A 14,312-nucleotide genomic window follows, 5' to 3' on the forward strand; every position below is an offset into this window, starting at 1 on the left:
ACTGGAACAACTTATCTCTACTTTTCTGAACCGACATTTTCAGGCTAACTCCGTAGACACAGACAACTTGTGAATGTGTTTGTAAATCTTACCTGATAAATGTCATGGATATGAAAATACCCAAAAAAAACTTTTCCCCAGTCTTTCAGCGTATCTCCACACGAACTCAGTCCCCACTTGATCCACCAAGGTATGCTACGGGCCGATGGGCTCCTCCTCCTCCCCGCATGAGGTCATCTGTGAGGGAGGCAGGCACATCAACAGAGGGCAGGGAACCAGGACACACTACCCCCCCCCCCCCCCCCCCTCCTTCCTCCTCCTCTTTCCCTCTTCCTGTTAATTTCTTTGAGCATGCCTCATGGACACGACAGGATGATTGCGATGCAAGATACGTGTATTAGGACAACTGTAATTGCTTGCAACTTGTAATTTAAGCGGGGTAATCAGGGGTATGGTGCCAGAAATACTCAAAATTATTGTTTTATATAGTACCTTTTACTCCATACATTAATCTTTGGTATATTGTTATTTGCTACTGTGCAGATTAAGATTTTACACACAAGATATAAAGAAGCTCATAAAACATGGTGCTTAAACTATCCAAGGGTATATAAACGTGGCATCACACATTAAAATGCTGCTTTGCATTGAAGATGTATCACTCTGAATGCGGCCAGTCTTTGTAAAAAACACTTACTAATAATATATTTTGCTGCTAATTCTTGTGCACTTTTCATAGTCCAAACACAATTTTGAATATCATACTTGTAATAGAGTATATGCATTACATTGTGGTTTTAGTTAAACAATCTGGGCACTGTAACTTTATAAAATTAGCTTTACTTTAAATAACCTATTGATGCAAACATTTAAAATGACCAGTTCTCCCTCCACTAGCAATCTTATGAAGTAACTTCCTCCTTGTTGGTGCACATTAGTAGATCGATGGGTTGAAACATGAGTCAATGCTTTTATGTAAATTAAGCCTAATTGATTTAGGTTTCTATTCGTGGCAGTTAAAATCAGGATGTCATTCAGTAGCTTTTTATGTAGACTACTGCTGAATCTAATCATATAATACATATCAGTATATATATCTTCATTTAAATGTTATTTGAGAGGCTTAAATGTTTTCAGGTATAAAGAAGTATCTACTGAACCTATCATGCCAAAGCTTGAAAGTGCAAATGCTTACTAGAAAGGCTTTCTAGGCTGTTGGTCTCATACCTTAGTCTATGGTGACCTCATGAGGTGACAATATGTTATGCAGTTTGATTCAAGCGCAAAGACATGTTCAGCAGAAGTGTAATGTCATAAAATCATTAATTGTGTGTTTCTTTTCATTTAATTTGAATTAAACTATTGTTTTCTGTGTAAGCTGCCATATAAGAAATTAACTTAAAAGTGTACTGTGGCGATAGGATTTCATTTTTGGACTGCAAACCACATCTTCTCAGTCATCCCACCGCTCCGAGTGAGGCGCTGTTATACTGTCGGTGTGCAGTGTTTTCTCAGCAGTGTGGTGGGCGTCACTGGGTCAGCGAGGCTCTTCAGATGGCGGGGGAATGGGCAGACACTGGCAGTGAAATGCACCATGTCTGCAAGTCAGAAGACCACCAACTGCTCCACTCCTCAAACAGAGCTGGAGAGGTCTCTGAACTTCACACACAGATGGCATCAAAGGCATGTGTGAACAGCATGACCATCACAGAGAATTTTAGGTCGGCTCATTGTGTTTACAAGGCTATCGTCGAGTACTTTGTTGGCGAACAAACGAGCAGATATTGTTTGTGGGCTTTCTGATGCAAACATGAATGCATGGACATGACACACACATAACACACAAGAACAAAACACACTTGCATGTTCACACTCAAACCAGTTTGGGGCTTAGGGGTGGAGTAGCTATTATATTTTCACACCTTTTTTTTTTTTTAAACTGATCATTTAGACACAAAGGCACATTCTGTGGTGTCAAGGTGTGCCTAAGTATAGCATTACTCAGTGTTCATTCCCCAAGCTCAGGTAGTTTATACACCCTGTGAATTAAAAAGTCCCAAAAAAGGATAGTATATTTATTTCTGAAAGTAAGGTGTGAGAGAGCATACATTTGGAAAGAAATTGTTAATATTGGTTTATTAAAATATTTTAGTTTTTCAGTTGTTGAAAAATGGGCAACAAATCCATATAGCTATAAATTGGGATTGTTTGAATTTAGAACAGTAAAATATAATCTGTCCTGGAGGAAATAGTCTCTGTAGCCTCAACATGAGGTATATTTCCCAAAACGAGATATTTTATATATTTAATATTGTATATCTATGTTTTTATACATATATTAATATATATATATATATATATATATTCATGTATAAATATATATTATTAATATATATACATTTATAGATGTATACATATATATATAAATACATTTATACACATATGTATATAAATACATTTATACACATATATTTATACATAGGCCTATATGTGTTTGTGTTGTCTTTTACTTTTTTGTTAGCAAACATGCATAGCTGTATGCAACAGCTATATTTAGTGGTTATGTACTGCATGTGGTATTCCTGTCTCTTCTATAATATGACATAAAAAACATTCATTCATGTCGACTGGAGGATAAAAAACAACTCAACCTCACTATGCGTTTGAATGTAAACTGGTTTACAATCTGAAAGCAGTTTAGAAAAAACACTTCTTTACAGTGCCTCGTCTTTTAACGTGGTCGTCTTGCTTTCCATCAGGGTTTATTCTTCAGCACAAACATGACAGAAACATGTGATGTATGAAGGCTGAGGAATTTATAATCCAATTGGCCATCTATCTGCCTTCTTCCACCTCATTTGCAATGCACCCCAGGCCTGCATTCATAAATTAGGCAAGAAAATAATTAAAAACCGAAGAATCACTTGCCTCACTTGTCTGCACCACATCCATGATATGGAACATACTGTAGTAGCTCATGTTTTGGTATGACTGACAGAAATACGATACGAGGCACCTGGACCGCTTCTTTTAAAGAGGCCTACCTTCAAAGAAGTGCCGACAGGATTACATGATAGTTTCTGCATTCTGTCCTACATAAGCAAACGTCAGGGTGGCTTGATCGTTTCATGCATATGGAGATTTCTGGCCCCCCGCAGGATACAACTTCACACAAATGATGGGACTCTAATCAGCATGGATACTTTAGATTTTGAAATACGATTTCACGTTAGTTAAATAAAAACAGACTTTACCCTTCAATTTAAAAGAATAATTTGGACAGGTGTTGAAAATTAGCATTTTGTTAAACACTAAAACCTCTCTTTACTCATCTTCGGTAGTCTCTTGCTTCTGTTATGTGCTTCTTGTTGACGGACAAGACCTAACTAGCCTTTATGGGAAGTTACCGGAGAGTTCTTCCATTGACCATTTAACGGTGATTCACTACTACATACTGGAATCATCCAAAGAGACCTTAATTCAGGTGATACTAAAATAGCACCTTTGGAAAGATAAGAAGTCTTTTTTTTTTTAATATATATATATTTTTTTGTAGTAGTAGTCATTGGAGACTCTCGTTTACACTCGTTGTTGCAATGCACATGGAATGTATGCAAGTGAATAAAGGCTTGAAAAAGTGAAATGAAAGTTATAATTGCAATTTAGTTTAGTTTGTACAAAAATCCTGACTTTTTTTAATGTAATAAACAACCATGTGCTGCCATCTAGTGGTCGTCGTAGCTTACTACAAAATAAACCTTGAGGAATAAGGAAATCTGCAATATAGTGATGGCATGCAAATATTGTTTTATTATTAAATCTATTAAGTGCCAAGCAATACAAAGTGAAGTTCTCACTGGAAACCCCCCCCCCCCCCCCCCCTCCCTCAACTGCACAATCCCTAACCCTCACATAAAACATACCCAAACGCCATCAGCTGGGAAATACTGCAGTATTTCTCTTAACACTAGCAAAAAAGGCACATTAAATGCTGGTTTATAGTATTATAAACAAACAAGAACAGCCTAGAAAGTAAACTGAGCTTGATGAAAACTCTCCATCCCGTCAGTCCCCTCACGTGCCTAACCCTTCATTTAGTCTTTCACAGTTGACTTGACATGGTTCCCTCTGGGGCATTCTGTAACACGTTGTTCAAAACTTCCTCGGCTGCTGGATGAGAAAGGTCCGGGGGGTGTGGGGTTTCTCCACTGCAGGACGCACCTTGCTGTGCCTCACACTCACTGGTGTCTCTGGGAATTCATGGCTCAGCTGCAAATACATCAGGCAGAAGTTTATTACACACAAGGCTCTGTGGCCTGAGGCACTGCATCTAATCCAGTTTGCTCAGCAGGAATGAACTTGAAATGCAAAAGTAAGAACTGGCTTTAAAAAAAAAAAAAAAAAGGTAATGTTTTGTTTACCTTGTCAAGAGTTCCTGCCAGAAGTATACTGACTTGTTGCATCCTGTTGGAGGTGGTGAGGGATCTGCGGCAAGATCAAATAGTTCACTTAACTTTAATAAAAACACACATTTAATTAGTAGAAGAAGTTATAGATGCAGACAGTCAGCCTACCTTTGTTTATCAGAACGCTTGGTGTCCTTCTCTGGAGTCCCATGATGGGTGTCTTCCAAGCTTTTCTTGGCTACCCGTTTACCTCCAGCCTTCACTATTGAACCAGAGACAAAAACAGTTTAAATGAAAGTGATGAGAAATCAACTCCTGACCCCCTGAAACATGAAAACAAAAACAAAAACATCTACAAAGTAATGTTCAGATTTATATTGCCATTCAAAATACTATACAGATTGTTAAAGTATGACGGGCAGTCATTAACTTGAGTCCAATTTGAAGGAGTGGCCAACATGTTTACAGTGGGTCCCAACCTGGGGTTAGGGATAACTCTGAGAAGTCATAAAAGGATTAAAAGCAGTAACAAAAAGGAAAATATTTCCACTACACAAAATGGCATTTTTTCAAAAATAAATTGTATTTTATTTTTTAGCCTCAGGATATATAACAATTTAGAAGTCAGCCCCCACACTAAAGCCACAGCCTGTGAGTCACTACGACTTACTTTTTTATGAGTTTTTAAAGTCACTGATGCAAAAAACTTCTTGAGTAGACCATTAAGCACTTCCCTTTAAATCGTGCAATGGAAACTAAAAGTAAAAACAATTCAAATAAATGCATTAGTAACGTTATAAAAACAACAAAAAAGGAGCAGACTACAAAAAAAAAAAAAAGGATACTAAAATAAAATAAATCTCCAGTTGTCAAATTGCTTCTAATAACAGTGGGTTTTAAGGACAGGGTTTTTGTACACATTTGATCGTGCCTATGCCAGCGTTCAGCCAGTGAGAACATGGTGTTACTTTCAGCAGGGGCCTGCTTGCAATTAAAGTGCGTGAGGGTGGAATGCAAGCGTCGCAGGTTGGATGCAATCAGAATTTATCACAAATAAAAATCAGCGAATCAATTGGTTTTCTACGATACGAACACAATTCACCAACCCGCGAATCACAACGTGTTGTAAAAGAATACACAAAAAACGGCTAGAATATTTGACTCCACGTCTGCACGGCTCTCGATCTGCAGCGAGCAGTGAAAACAACAACGCTTTGGCTTTACGTAGTGAAAGAAAAGCATCAGTGCAACTCGAAGTCCGCGCGAACAACAGTTTACCTGCAGGAGGGTGACCAGCCTTCAACAAAGGAGACTCCTTCACCCCAGATTTGGAGAGTTGCTGCACCATTTTTGAAACTTTCCGTACAAAAAGAAAAGAAAGCACCACACACTGAACGCCCACTTGGTTGTTTTTATGCTCAAACAAAGATGACGTTGACAGGAAGCACGCAGCAACAGAGACGCCTATTTCTTTTTTTTTTTTTTACTGATGTTGAGCTTTGACTAATAAAGCGAAACTGAATAGCTTCAAATTGATAATTTACTTCTGGGAAATACGCCCGTATTTGCGTGCATCTATTCAAGTTGTTCCTATTATTTATTATTTATAATTTTTATAGTTTTATTTTGAAAATATTGACAAAACCGTACAATTTCAAATGAAGAAGCACCTCAAACAACAACTGCTCTGAAACTGCCTGACAAAGACAGTGGGGCTTTAAATACATTCACATTTGGTTACAAGCATTGTTTAATAGGATATATAAAACACAACAAAAACAAACCCTCTATCAGAGGTGGAAAATTATGGTTCTTTTGTGTAAGAATGCATATGCAGATAGATATCTTAATATTGTCTTACTGGAACTAAATGTTGATATCAGTAGGCTGTACACCCATATGGTAGAGTATGTACATCTTCACAGGTGTGAGTGAGAGTGAGGTTGGCTTGTATGGTTCTTCTTCTTCTTTAAATAGCCTCCTCATACTTAAAAGTGTCACTTAACTTAATGTTTCCCCAACAGGTCTAACAGGAGTCAGGAGGCTGTTAGTCAAACACAAATGAAAACGCCTGTGGGTGTGTAACCATGTGTGTAAATCCAAAGAATCACGTTTGACCGACAATCTGTTTCTAAACACACACATAACACAAGTAATTTGTGTCTCCATGTTATCCTACATGACCTGTTGTGTCACCTTAGGATTACAGTGGGTTCATTTGAAATCAGTGAGGCTTAACCCTCAGCTGTGCTAAGGTCATTGCTGTCTGAACAAGCATAGGTTTAGCTGATTGTTTGCTGTGTTGGAGGGTATCATTTGTATTGTGTGTCTCAGTGTCTGAGGTGGTACAGTATGTGTTTGTGTGCTACGTGCAGCAGGCACTTAATGTACATCAACAACTATTGGTGGTAATAAGTGTTGGGAGTTCCAATGTCCCTGAAAGCTCCACTCTGTCAACCGGTTTCTGCTTATTTAATTAACACATTTGTTTTGGGAATATACAGCAGCACTAAAGTAAAAATATCAACTGACATAAGGCTGTCCTGCTTTATTACCTGATCTTGATAAAGATCCATAAAGGTTAGTTTTAAGACCTTCATCATTTTAGTTTGGTATGTATGTGTGTAATCCAGTTATCACACCGCAAACCTTGGACCACATAATGTAGAAAAACTGCATATTTTGCACAGTTAGGGGGAGAAATAAGGGTTTAATAGGTGACCAGCAATTAATGTTTGCAGGTTAATCCCGCCATGGACGAGAAAACAGACGAAGCAAAAATGTGTTAACTCTAATTCTCATGTTTCATTTACTTACAGACGGTTACATCCTTCTATAGGGGGATGTGTGAATGTTAAAATGTGTTAATACGTTCTGCTTTGTTGCTTCCCAGACATTCTCCTCTGCCATATCATTGGCTGGTGAAGCTGGGGACCTGCAGCCAATCACAGACCACCTGGGGGAATATACAGGAAAGGCTGAGGATCTGCATTTTGTCCTCGTTTGTACATGAGCGTAGTTTTAGTATATTAACTCATACCTTTACTAAACTCCAGAGGAGGCGGGGGGCTCCTACTATAATTTCTTAATCTTTTTTCTTGTTTGTGGTTTTATTTTCTTCTCATATTCGTAGACATGTATTATGCTTCTTCGACAGTTGCTCAGGAGGTGGAGCGGAAGGAAGGAAGTTCGATCCCCAGTCCCTGCGGTCAACATGTTGTACTTGGGCAAAATACTGAACCCCAAATAACTCCTGATGGCCACCAGTGTGTGAATGGAGGAATGCTGACTCGTGTTGTAAAAGCGCTCTGAGTAATCATAAAGACTAGAAGTCTACTATTACTAGGACTCCTGCTACATAGCAATGCTACATTGAGAGGTGGGGGTGATTGTCCTTCTTTACATGAATAGAAAACATTTAGTGATTGCAAGCCTGATCACTACTTTATAGAGAAGTACATGTTGATTCTGCAACACACCGATAGTTATATGGTCCACACCAGCACTTTGCATTTAGTGGCAAGTGGTAATCATGATCTGCTTACCTGTCTGTACTTATTCAAGATGTGCAGATGTGAACGTTTACATTCTGAACATGGACTGAAAGCTTTCGCACAAATTGTTAAAAAAATCTGGACGTTTACAAATTCATGTGGACCCATTAGACACACCTTAATGAAACACAGAGCTAAGCCAGTCTCCCTGCACTCATGTCTGTGTGAATACAATGTTGGGAGTTTGATTTATTTTTTGGGTTTCTTCATATTCTCACTCATTTCTGTTTGTGTGCATAACAAATGGCAGTAAACACAGTGTGGAAGATATATTTGCACCGTACCTATGAAAAGATGCAATTACACATGTTTAAAAAACAAAACTGACCTTTTTTTTATTATTTTAGCATGGTTGTGTTATGATGCCATCTTTGTCCACATATCTTTTCATATATTTATATATCTATAGAGATTTAACATGGCACAAGTTTATTTTATTTTTTTAACCAGTGCTGATGAATGTAAACCAGGTAACATGTTTTTTTCTGTATTTACAATAAAATGAAAGAAATGTACAAGACTCCATGGCATTACACAGCTTCAACATTAAGTACAGATACAATTTGATCCCTCTGTACAATCTAACATCATTAGTTTACTGTTATTGTTTTTTTTTTTTTTTTTAACAGATATGAGTTCATGAGCCATTTTGGCTTCAGCACATACACATTCCCCATCTTGACTCTTACCGCATACCCTCGCTCACATGACTCACACCTTTCACCATGCTATCACAGCTAAGACTTTCATAAAGAAAAGAAAACTAACATCTAGACAGAGCAGGACGCACGTCTCCTCACTGTGGTGTAGGGTATCGTCCCTCAACGGACCCCCAGCATGATTCCATCTTCCTCTACTAAATAAAAAATAATTTAAAAAAACATTCCTTGATTTCCTTCTTTGGCACACATTCCGTCTTTCCATCTGTCATCGCTCAGTTGAACTCCCTCTCCACACGCACACATTCACTTTAAAACTCACACACTTATGAAGCCAAGTTCATGAAAAAGTTTATAGCTCCCATGGGCTCCTCTCCTTTGCTGCGGGGGTGTGGACGCCCCTCAGGAGCCTCTCCAAACTTATACCCAGGAGTCAGGAGAGCCAGGGTACTGCTCTGCCCTGTAGGAAGGCCTCCGTGTGCTAGCGTAAAAGTCCACATAGTTGGTGGTGGATTTGAGTCCGTGAGGCTGGGAGTTGTAGTCCACTGTGGGTGGGTAGTTGATCACCTCCTCCAAGTACGGGTCGTCGTAGCCGTGGGGATGCTGCAGGTACATTCTGTACGTATCGTAGTTCCTCCTGCCCGGCTCCTCCGTATAATACACAGGCTGCAAGGGTAAGAGAGAGGAAGACTAATGAATGTGATGAAGAGGCAACAGTGACAAGCAAATGTACTCAATTACTGTACTGCATCAGGGGTGCTGATGGCCTAGTAGTACGGCTTCCAAATACAACACCAGATGGTTGTGAGTTCAACCGTGTCGGAGCTGCATTAACTTAATGCTTCACAATAAAAGCCACCAAGCAAAACACCCGGTGGCTTTTATTGTGAAGCAGTCACAGGAAACAAGAGTGCATTTGTAACCAAGCTTTTTGTTCACCAGAAACAAGTCTGTGAAACAAGACGTGCCATTATTTTGGCAGCGGAGTGGTTAATGAAAAGTTGCAGACGACCAGTTGCACACCTGCAACTCCTCAGGCAAGGCAACCACAGGCGATGCCAAATCACCCAGAACTGACACTTTAAGGTTTAAAAAAATACAGTTTTGAAGTACTTGTGTATTTAATTTTATGCTATTTAAAATTGCAGTGCAGGACTTGTTTAAGCCTTTACCAAACGAGTTCACACAAGGCTGATTAAGCCCTCTGTGTTTCGTAGTGTACAGCAGTTCTGGTGTCTGTGGCGACTTTTCCGCACTGACGCACGTGTACGCCTTCATGGGGAGCTCACCGTATCTCCCCCACCCACAGGCGTGCTTCTCTTCAAGTCTTTCCGTGGAAATGTTTGGACTTTTGAACGTGTTAGTTGGTGTCTACTTAGCAGATTCCAATTTTAAATAAGTAAATAATATACGCTTGGATAAGAGGACTGAGTGAACAAAAAGCAAATAAGTATATATCCTAAAAGGCCAAAGTATTCCTATATTTGAAGCATCCGAGTAGCTCTTCCACTACTGCCAGGAACACGACGATTTCATTACCATTTTCCACACGAGGGTAAGAAAAGGAAACATTATACACAAACATCTTTGCAGGATTCTTTTTAAGCGGGTAAGCGAATCACCTTCTAGTCCACACGTGCAACTAATGCAGCTGCTTCAAGGTAAATGGTAGAAATCCAGAAGATAAATGGAATTTGTCAAAAAAGAAATGGGGGGATGATGCCCTCACGCATTAACTGGTCTAAATGTGATGATGTGAAGGACACAACTCTCTCTTTTATCCCCCCCCCCCCCCCATCTCCTCCCTCCTTCTCACTTCTCCCGTTATCTGAATGGGCACACATGGATGTGTCCCGCAGTGACAGGTGCTTGAGACGCACCCAGACCATCCCAATCCCAGCAGTCACATTCACTCTCGCTCAGACAATAGCTGACGTGCTGGGTCATTCCCAGCATCGCCATTTATCCACAGTGGAATACGCTTCAGTCTCTTTGTATTAGTCAAGTGGGGTGGAAGAGCCGGTTGTCCTCGCCAGGTTTATACAGCGCGGTGCACGGATCTCAAACAAGGGCTTTGTACCATTACTATCAAACACTTCCTAGAAGAAAACGTTAGTTTTAGTTTTCAAAAGGTGGGCTCACACCTGTAGTTAGTTTTATTAGTCTGCACAATGAAGGCATGTAGGCCTGAAACGATCAGCCAAATGTCAAAAATAAATAAATCCATTGACAAAAAATCTAATTAATTGAATCATTTTAAGTCATTTATCAAGCAAAAATATGAAACATTCTCTTGTTCAAGCTGCTTTTCTGCCTCGTAAATCGTTGGCAATTGAAAATCTTTAGACTGTGCTTCAGACAAAACAATCCTTTAGAAGAGTTCACCCGCGGCTATGGGAAATTGTGACTCGCATTTCATCGACTAAATGGTTCATCGACAGATTAAATCATGATGAAAATATTTATTAGTTGCTTGTATTTTTGCCGTTATTGTTTCTGATCCATATTAACCTCTACCAACATTTAAATACCGTGGATGCAACACTAATTAGTTCTGCATTTACCTTTTATAGCAGCGCCCCCCACGCAATGACATTAACATAATAACATCGCGGTAATCTCATACAACATGCACTAACACACATTTGGGGCATGTAGCATAAGGCACTACAAGTTCACAGAGTGTCATGCGTATACAATTATTACTATCGTGTTGTCACTACGCTTCAGGTGGAAAGGTCTGACAATTAAGCATGTTCCAAGTCAGAAGTTCATTTGGGTACCGCGGCCGGGTTCAATCAGAGCAGACGAACTACGAGCAGATAAGAAGACAGAGCCTGTGAAGTAGAACCAAAACATTAATGCAGAATGATTCAATTCACCTGTGTTCTTCTGGGCTCCTCTCTTGTGGGGGATGAGTAGTAATATGGAGAAGGCTTTCCAGACCCTGGAAAAGGAAAATAAATAAAAAGAGCACTTCAGTGGGACCTGATGTAAATACACTTCATTACAGATCAGTGAAAAAGTCTGCACATCCCCATAGGGCAAATGTCTGTATTTAGAGCAGGATCAAGAAGTGCTACGCTGTGCTGCAGAGAGAAATAACACCAAATAATAGAGTTGGCCACTGATGTTATGTTGTTTGCTTAGCCCATGGGATGGGTATTTTCTTTGGCACTTTATCTAACCGGTGGAATCCTCAAACTGAATTTCCATTTTGCTGTGCAATGCGCGAAATGTTGAGGCTGCGGCTCATTTTGTTTACTCTGCCCTCCCTCCCTCCCTCCCTGCTCCAGTGCTAGCTGGCAAGAGCTCTCGTCTGGCTGTAGTATGTCTGGGTACCCACTCACTGCCCCCGTCTGCATGCTGCCACATGCTAACAATGGCACCATTGTAGAGTGTCCGCCACTGGACGGCCAGTTCTCTTCACTGACTGTGCAGACCCCGCTATGAAGTGCTCCGAATTAAAATGACTGACTGTCTCAGGGCTGGCAGGCTTTAGTGGAGATGATAAGAGAGGACTGTCTTGGCAGGGACACGAGACTGGCAATGGGATCGGCTGGGAGCGGTACGAGGGATAAAATAGATAAAGCACTGCACAGAGAGGGCCTGAAGGTAGCCTGTGATTACACTCTGGTGCAGATAGTGGATACTGTGTGAATACGGTTTTAAAGACTAATAATATGCAAACTGTGTGCACTTTTATTAGCATTCAGATGTGTGTATTGTTGAATACCTGTATACTGCTTTTTATGGATACTGTTGTCCCCCTGGTAATTATAAAATTGCATAGTTGACTGTGCTCTCTGGTAATCTCTGATGGTGTCTCTATGCTCTTTGGTGCCCAGCATGGCAGGAGACGACGTGGCACTGGCAGCTGTGAAGAGAAAAACACATTTTAACAATACATTCCAGAGGTTTTCCTGTTTCACGGGCAGAGTCTGCTTTCATATGGCAGGTTCTGTGGGAAACTAGAGCCTACCAGGGTGGTTGACTGGGGACATCTGAATGGTGCTGGTGGGGAGGGTGGGCTGGGACTTGAACTTGTCCCGTTCAAGTGTTGACACTGGAGTGAGGAAATGGTTTTGGTTCCATCCATCCTGTGAGGTCGAAGAGAGAGGAAACGTGGGGGTTTGAATAACTTGAAAAGTGTTGGATTTTGTAAAACTCTTAAAAACAACAACAACGTTTTCTGGTCACAGGGGGAATATTTGAAGAAGTCCTTTGCTGTGTGGTCCACAGTAAATAAAAAGGGCACACTTTGTTGTGTGGCATCTCCAAGACATGTCTTTCTTTTCAGTAAAATCCAAACAAGTGGTGCACGTTATTTATACAACGTTTCTTTTTACAGTGTTTTTCTTCAGTTAAATTGCCTCTTCTTGCAAAAGAAAACAGGTAATTAATTTAGTGCACAGACAAAATTAGCAGGTGACTGTTTTACCGGAACCATTATGTCATCAGTCCCGATGTTCTTACCTTCTTATAGATGGTACGCAGATCCCGGTACTGCCACAGTGTGTTCAGCACCTGAGCAGATGATTTTACCACCTTCATAGAGTATCTAGTAAACAGACAAACACATGTATTTGAGTATTCCCAAATCAGTTTAACCTCATTTTAAAATCCCACTGAAAATATTACAGGGCAACATGATTGAAGGAAGAGAGTGCCATCGGTGTGTTTTAACCTGGAACATCACTGAACATATAGCTAGAAATAGCTGCTGGTCCATCATTCCACCGGGACATAAAACCACCTTCCCTGTGGCTATGGCTTTTTCCTTCTCCGAGCAATTCAATATTGTCTGTGTGTGCGCGCTTGAATGTGTAAAGTGTTTGTGTAAAACTCACACTTTCTAATGTCCAGGACAGTGTGTACAAGCCAGCCTCCAGCCACATATGGCTGATGACTGTTTGTGTGTTCTAGCATGCATGTTCTAGCATGCATTTGAGCATGTTAGCAGTCAGGTTTTCACGAGTGTGTACTGTACACCCTCGCTAAAAGCGTAGGGACAAATACATGCTGCTGCAGCCCACCTGTCTCCCCTGCCCTTGGTGATGTTGACCAGCTTCTCGATGCCGCCCGTGTCGGCCAAGGCCTTGGCGTTCTCCATGTTTTTGCTGGTGACCTCGTGCAGGGTGCAACAGATGGCCGCCACCGTCTCGTCTGACAGCAGGGTGGTGTTTCCCCCGGGGAGACGATTGACCAGGTCCCTCATCGCATACTTCCCTGAGAGGGAGGAGGGGGAAGTGAGACATGCAGCTTACGCATTATGACGTACTGTGGAGCAGGTTTGTGAGCAGAAGCTTATCCACAGAGAGGAGACATACAGACATTCACTGCATTTATGTTTTCTGCCACAGTGACCTACACTATATTTTGCTATTTCTATATCATGCATAATATCATTTTGCTCGAGACTGCAGCAAGGTCGGCAGTTTTCCTAAATGACATTGCGTTATCATCAGAAGGACGTTGGAGTGTGAGCATCCTGGTGTAAAAAAGAAAAGAAAAAAGGATTGTTTCCCCTATCTCTCCTTCAGCAGAGCAGCCCAGCTGAAGGACCTGAATACATGCAGCATAAAGTCTCACACACACACACACACACACACAACAAACACAAAACCAAAAGCACCTTTAACACAACACTGCAACTCCTCCCCCAGCTGCCTAGAGGCGTCACTGCTGCATTG

At 40.7% G+C, this 14,312-nt stretch overlaps 3 protein-coding genes across 6 annotated transcripts in view; all 3 read right to left on the reverse strand.

Moving 5' to 3' along the window:
- Window positions 1–226, reverse strand: part of tanc1b (tetratricopeptide repeat, ankyrin repeat and coiled-coil containing 1b) — a 99,700-nt gene extending 99,474 nt beyond the window's left edge. For all 3 annotated transcript variants that reach the window (XM_029458522.1, XM_029458521.1, XM_029458520.1), the window contains exon 1: window positions 93–226. The gene's annotated coding sequence lies outside the window, so the exon portion shown is untranslated. The remainder of the gene's footprint in view (window positions 1–92) is intronic.
- A 3,408-nt stretch (window positions 227–3,634) lies between these two features.
- Window positions 3,635–5,842, reverse strand: dap1b (death associated protein 1b). Its single transcript, XM_029459098.1, has 4 exons — window positions 5,685–5,842; window positions 4,575–4,668; window positions 4,422–4,485; window positions 3,635–4,269 (listed from the first exon to the last, which is right to left on the reverse strand). The coding sequence occupies exons 1-4, from the start codon at window positions 5,752–5,754 to the stop codon at window positions 4,153–4,155; spliced, it is 345 nt and encodes a 114-aa protein (XP_029314958.1). The 5' UTR covers window positions 5,755–5,842; the 3' UTR covers window positions 3,635–4,152.
- A 2,427-nt stretch (window positions 5,843–8,269) lies between these two features.
- Window positions 8,270–14,312, reverse strand: part of pkp4 (plakophilin 4) — a 74,641-nt gene continuing 68,598 nt past the window's right edge. For both annotated transcript variants that reach the window (XM_029458642.1, XM_029458643.1), the window contains 6 exons: window positions 13,656–13,848; window positions 13,096–13,180; window positions 12,602–12,719; window positions 12,356–12,496; window positions 11,502–11,566; window positions 8,270–9,285 (listed from right to left, as the gene is read on the reverse strand). In XM_029458642.1, the coding sequence (XP_029314502.1) occupies window positions 9,040–9,285; window positions 11,502–11,566; window positions 12,356–12,496; window positions 12,602–12,719; window positions 13,096–13,180; window positions 13,656–13,848 (848 nt within the window). In that variant the 3' untranslated portion in view covers window positions 8,270–9,039. The remainder of the gene's footprint in view (window positions 9,286–11,501; window positions 11,567–12,355; window positions 12,497–12,601; window positions 12,720–13,095; window positions 13,181–13,655; window positions 13,849–14,312) is intronic.

Source organism: Cottoperca gobio, chromosome 21, assembly GCF_900634415.1.
Source record: "Cottoperca gobio chromosome 21, fCotGob3.1, whole genome shotgun sequence".
NCBI lineage: Eukaryota > Metazoa > Chordata > Actinopteri > Perciformes > Bovichtidae > Cottoperca > Cottoperca gobio.

What these genes read in the sequence shown, in the direction of transcription:
- dap1b (XM_029459098.1), bottom strand. Translation starts at nt 5,754, where the DNA reads ATGGTGCAGCAACTCTCCAAATCTGGGGTGAAGGAGTCTCCTTTGTTG. An exon ending in GGCTGGTCACCCTCCTGCAG is followed by an intron (nt 4,669 to 5,684) that starts GTAAACTGTTGT and finishes CTGGTTCAATAG; the next exon opens with TGAAGGCTGGAGGTAAACGG. An exon ending in TGGCAGGAACTCTTGACAAG is followed by an intron (nt 4,270 to 4,421) that starts GTAAACAAAACA and finishes ATGTATTTGCAG; the next exon opens with CTGAGCCATGAATTCCCAGA.